Source organism: Caloenas nicobarica, chromosome 3, assembly GCF_036013445.1.
Source record: "Caloenas nicobarica isolate bCalNic1 chromosome 3, bCalNic1.hap1, whole genome shotgun sequence".
NCBI lineage: Eukaryota > Metazoa > Chordata > Aves > Columbiformes > Columbidae > Caloenas > Caloenas nicobarica.
The window spans coordinates 112478769-112484768 of NC_088247.1; the positions used below are offsets into that span (position 1 = coordinate 112478769).

At 39.5% G+C, this 6000-nt stretch overlaps 1 protein-coding gene across 2 annotated transcripts in view; it reads left to right on the plus strand.

Moving 5' to 3' along the window:
* The window catches only part of AFTPH (aftiphilin), a 46583-nt gene extending 41746 nt beyond the window's left edge, over positions 1–4837 (plus strand). For both annotated transcript variants that reach the window (XM_065632437.1, XM_065632438.1), the window contains one exon: positions 3650–4837. In XM_065632437.1, the coding sequence (XP_065488509.1) occupies positions 3650–3794 (145 nt within the window). In that variant the 3' untranslated portion in view covers positions 3795–4837. The remainder of the gene's footprint in view (positions 1–3649) is intronic.
* Positions 4838–6000: the final 1163 nt, after the last annotated feature.

The following is a 6000-nucleotide window of genomic DNA, read 5'->3' on the forward strand; positions in this document are numbered from 1 at the left end:
GGCTGTAGGAAGCTGCCTGAAGAGTTGTCTTTGTCTGAAATATCTCAGTCTTTTGCTTGCAAACCGATTGCTTGAAGCTGGAAATGCAGTTTCTCAGAAGGAAGTTGTTGGGAGAGGAGGGGACACTTCCCCCTCGGCTTGAACTTGAAACCTTGCTGGCAGCAGTAAGTGTTGAAGGTCAGGGATCCAGTCAGCGTTCCATGGAGACACTCTGCAGCCTTGCCCGGTTCCATGCAATTGGCAGAGATCAAAAGCTTATCTTCTGTCTTTTTGAAGGAAAGCAGAGCACTGATGCCTTTCCAAGAAGTGCCCAAAACCCTCATTTAAACTGGAAATACTCCTTGTGGGCGGTGTTGGATGGAGCAGGCTAACTCTTAATTACAGAGTGATGGTGGTTGTTTTTTTTTAAAGTGCTTTTCTCTAATCAGCTCACTGTTGTTATTAGACCCTGGCCTTGCTGGTGCTATCCACAAAACCCTTTGCAAACATGAGAGTTGTCTGCAGTCCTGAAAGAACTGAATGCTTCAGGAAGGGGTTGGAATAGAAAACAGAACAGTGAGGTGTCAGTGACTCATCGACAAAGCATTCTCTATTTCTTGCTAAATTTTCTTCCAGCAATTTTCCTGCCTTTCAGGCTGGCTAATTTCTTGCAGCTTAGTGTTAACAAGCCTTCGAAAAGGAAACTTTGTGCCAACAGGTAGAGGGACTTGCAATTATTTGCTTGCATAAGGGCATCCCCTCTGTCTTGGGAGGAACTGTAACTTAGTGCAAGAGAAGACGTGTGGGGGCAAAGTATCCTGTAAAATGTAGTTTTAATACCTGAATAGCCAGGGACCCTGTTTTGAGCCAGGGCTGGGTCCTTTAAAGATTTAGTAATCGAAAGTTCTGGTTCCCAAGCAGGCAGAGGTAGTACAGGTGCCACTGACAATCCCCTTGGTGTCCATTCTGTAAGCCATGGTAGCTAGAAATTAAGAGTGCATGAGGAGAAGCTCTGGAATGGCCCTCCACAGACCAAGGTTTAGCAAAAGAATCTCTTGGCAGTGGGAACCTCTTCAGCAAAAGCGGTGACTGTAGTTAATGCACCTGACATGGTTCTTGCCTCTGTCAAAAGGCATCACAGCTATTAGGCAATTTGGTAAGTTTTAAGGGTAAAAACAGTCTCCAGTGATGATGCTACTTTGTCTTTTCATTTTAGAGAGTTAGTAAGTAATTGTTTAGGGTTTGCCGTGGTAATATTTGCTACTGAAGGTGCTGACAGTTACCTACAAAGAGTACATGCAGTGTCCAGTTTTATTGTCTTGCAGAGGAACCTGCCTCTCGTGAGTGAAGAGTGAAACTTTAGGCTGTCTTGTCCCTCTTTGCACTGAGATGATTTTTTAAAAAGGTTTTGAGTCTCATTACCAAGTGATTGTATCTACAGCTGTAACTTGGTCATAGTTAAATAATATTTGCTGTGTAAGTGTGTTAGCTTGTCCTTTAATAGATACTTTTTACAGAGCACATTAAGTAGTTAGATTATTGCAAAGAGCCTTCAGCCAGGAGGGGAGCATTTCCTAAAGCAGTGGGATTCACATCTGACTGCTCACTGGTGTGCATGTTCCGCGGGGATGTTGCAGAGGCTGGCTGGTGCAGCAAGAGGAATAGCATCGTCTTGTGATAAAGGTCCTCTGCACCATCACTGAATAAAATGCAGCACTGCCTCTGTGACCCAGCAGTACCATTTCTTAGCATGCCACAGCAGAGGAAGAGGCATATAAATAGCAAGGAGTGTGTGAGCTCCATCGCAGTGCCTGATGAACAATTGCAGGAACTCCTTTTAATGCAGATCTCTGAGTCAGCCCTCTTCCTTTGGCTTCCTCTGTCAAACACTCCTTTGTTAGCTGTTAGTCCTTGATCACCAGGAGTTTGTACCTTTAAGAGGCTTGTGGTAAGTGGTTACTAATAGTGGCACAAGATACTGATAACACAGTGGTGGATGACAGCCACATTTCAACAGCTCAGAGATAGTCCTTGGAGTGCAAACAGAGCCGACTGTGAAGTTTTTAGAGAAGGAGGCACATATTGGCTCTCTGCTTCTTCCTTCAGTAAATCCAGCACACAGCTTTGTTTATCCTCCAGAATTTGGTAATCTGCCTAGTCAGTGGCTCATGAAATTCCACGGCAGCAGAGGGAAAAAAATATTGCTGTTCTATTGAAGGAAAGTCAGATTTAGTATCTAGGCTGCCTCATCTAGAGATCTTTCATCAAGAGGAGATTTCAAGTAGCAAACAAAAGTGATAGTTCAGTGTCAACACAGTGATCAGTGATGTCAAGGATGAGTTTGACTCCAGCTCTTTTTTCCTTCTCCTAGCTAAGAAAGTCTGAGACTGCTGCTGAAGCAAACATGTAGCCCCCTGCTTTTCCCTGATCTCTGATCAGTTCAGGAAACAATCCTGATGTGTGTTGACAGAAGAAAATATAAGTACATGCTGCTTTGTGATCAGAGTGTGATTGCCTTCTCATGGGCTCAGTTTAAAGTTTTATAGCTAAGAAAAGATCTAGAAAGGAAATGTCTGAAGTGTTTTTGGGAGAAGCGGTTTATTTGATTCAAGCCTTTTGTATCAGCTTTTTGCCCCAACGATGGGGAAGCTTATTTAGCTAGAATTTCTAATGTCATTACAGAGTGGAGCAGGTGCCTTTTTGGAACTGGAATAACATTTGATGGAAAACTGAGTATTTCTAGTGATAGGCAGCATTTTTCAAAGATAAGTCGGACATCTGTAAAATGTGTGCTTTGGCAGGGGAAGGGGGAGTCTTCTGTAGCAGGCTGAGCCAAGCTTCATTTTATTGCGGAAATGTGAGTTTCTTGCATAATAGTAAGAATCAAGCGACGTGGGATTCAGACCTCTTTATTCATTTGCACTCAGTAATTCTTGTGAATAATGCAAAAGGCAAAGTAAACTCCCGTGATTCCCAAACTGCTGTATGTATCTGTACGGCTACACATACTACTGCACTTCAAAGCAAGTAGCTACAAATTGTGAGCCACCTTTTGCTGCTGCTGAGCCCTAGGGGGACAAGCCTTTGTGGATCACGATACAGAGTGGTATGATGTATGATCTGAGTACAGTCATGTCAGAAACACAGCATAAGTATGTTCTTTTTATTTTAAAATTATTAAGAAGTAAGTTAGGAACTTCTTAATGTCATTTCAAGATTTTTCCATTTTATTTTGAAAGATTATACTGGATTTAAGTAGTTTAGAACTAATGCTTCTATTGTCTTATTCCTAGAATATGGGCATGGTTATTTCTTCAAGTAAGTAGTCCCAGAATGGCACACTGGAACCTAAAATATAAATATAAATATAAATATATATATATAAATATATATATATATATATATATATATAAAAAATTAGCATCTGAATAGAAACTTTTTTTTCTCCTTATTCCAACAATATTCAGGAACATTTTGATGACTTTCTATATTAACATTTTGTTGGTAGGCAAGTAGGTATTATAACATTAGACTACCTTCAAGTAGCTTACAGAAGTGCCTGTCAATGGGAGACAAACTGCCAGAACACTGCTTCAATCAGCGGTTCTTTCAGTAATCCAAGGGATATCAGGTACTGGATTAATGCACTTTGTTCTTTTCTTCTCAACAGGAAGCCTAAAAAGGAAGAACACCTTAGTGAAGAGGCTGCCAAGGTGATTTCTAGCCTTCCTGACTTAACTTTCATGCATGCCAAGGTGTTGATGTTCCCAGCCACATTAACACCTTCAACAAGCTGCCAAGAAAAGGTAGACTAAAGTGATGTGAATTGGACGTTTTCTATTGATTTTTTTTTTTCTCTTCCCTCTGTGGGTCGTAAAAGCAATCTTGCTTTAATAAAAAAAAGTTCAGCTGATTTGTTGGTAAGCAGCACTAGAAAGGTATACATAGTAATGTATATTTATTTACATACTGGAGTCCTAAATTTATATTAGAGAAAAATGTAAATAATTGGGGGTAAATCTTTTTGAAGATCTATTCTTTTTCTTGTGCTGGGGTGTATACATTTATGTCTTTGTGAAATACACTGGTGGTGTCCTTCTTACAAAACTTTTAAAAGTTAAAAAAAAAAAAATCCTGGAAACACTTAATGAAAACTTCATTCTTCACAATCTGTGAAGTCCCCCTTAAAGGTTTTCAGATTGCATTGAGCATCTTTTTCTTTCCTGCATATATTAAAATGGATGTTGTTGGGGAAAAAAAAAAAACCAAAAGGTTATATTGTCCCTTTGCGGGTTTTCGGTTGTTGTTTCTTTAAAAACCAATAATTTCTTCTTTGTTTTAACCAGTTTAAGATGTGTTTTTCCTTTTCTTCTCCCCCTTCCCCTCTCCCTGGTTGATTGGTTGGCTGATCAATTTTTATGTTCTTAAACTTCAGTAGTATGGCTCTGTCACTATATAGCCTTTTGAAAGTTATGCTGTCAGTAACTTCTTGTTCCAGTTACGGATCCCTGTCTAAACACTTGATTTTTGGGGGGTCATTAGAAGGTTGTCTGCTTTTAATCAGTTTGATTTTTGAGAAGAAGGACCAAAACTATATGAATGTCTTACAATGAAATTTACTTGTTAAAATTTTTTATGTTCTGTTGTACCACTATTCCTGTTTGATTTTGCACAGTGTAAAATGACATAATCATAGATTGCTATGGTTTTAGGCTGTATATACAGTAAAAACTATGGGTTGTAAATGTCTGGGGAAATTCCTATGGAAAAAAGAGAGCTATGTAGAAGAACCTCTAAAAAGGTCAATGTGCATGCCCAAGGTCTTTTGAGATTTAAGTGTGTAAATTTCCTTTTAGCTTACATAAAATAAAATAATTTAAAAGATACACATGTATATAGTCTGCTATTTTTTTATACAGAATGTATACGTTCTACACGTTTCTGTTGGATGGTAAAATCAATGCACTGCCTTAACAGTAGAACTTTCCAATTTGCGTTGTGTAGTTCCACAAAACACACCTGTTAGGGTCCTGCAGAAGCAGACTTCTCTTTAATTGTCCTGTCTCTTTGAACATGTTATGATTTAGTCTTTTATTTCTTTCTCCAACATGCCTTCTGGCTTACAGGGCAACGTGACTCAAGACATGTCGGTGTTTTGGGCTAGAGACTTCTTCAAAGTAATTGGCAATACTCAGCTGTAAGGAAAAATTCTGGTGAGGTGAGAAAGGACAACTGGTTTTGCCTATTTCTTAGCTAGAAATAAAAATGTAAGTGTAGCATTCACTGAAGTTTCCTAAAATGTTAGCTTCCACTGTAGCTCTCTCAGCAACATCTCTTCAGAGGGTCTCAGTGGACTGTCTGCAGATAAGGCATGTTCTGGGCACTGATATTTCTTAAAGGTGCCTTTCATGGGCATAGACTCTCCATGTCTAACCTTTACTATGTGCACAGTTCTTTAAAATGTTTGGTACTCACCACTGGTTCATCAGTTAACATCTAGTTCCAAGAAATCTTCAGTGCATTTTCTTACCTCTTCTTTGAATTCTTTATCATCTGACAGCACTTGGGACAGAAAAGAGTTTGGTGTGATTAGCTGGTAAGCTGAAATGTTGTCCTTGCAAAAAGAAGCTTTTTTCCTTTCTAGGAAGTCATCTTGAAATGTCCTCAAGAGATGAGCACTGGAGTTCCACCTTTGTGAACACAGAAGTTTGTGAGTGGTGGCCACTCACTCAGAATTGAGGGAGCTGCTCCTGCGATTGCGATAAAGCTAATTTATAAAGGCTAAATTGGCTCCTCTGCCCTCCAATTAGTGCTGCAGCATACAATGCTGTGGTATCAAACCGTACTTTGTTGTAACTGAAAAGGTTTATGCAAAAGCCATCTGCTTTACCATGTATCCCTGAAAACACTTGCATTTTCTGCTTCTGCAGATTTTTCAGTACAGCGCTGACTTCATGCCTGTTTCATGTCAAAATTGGCTTTACTAATCTTGCAGGTTTAGCATAGTATTCTTTAGTGCAT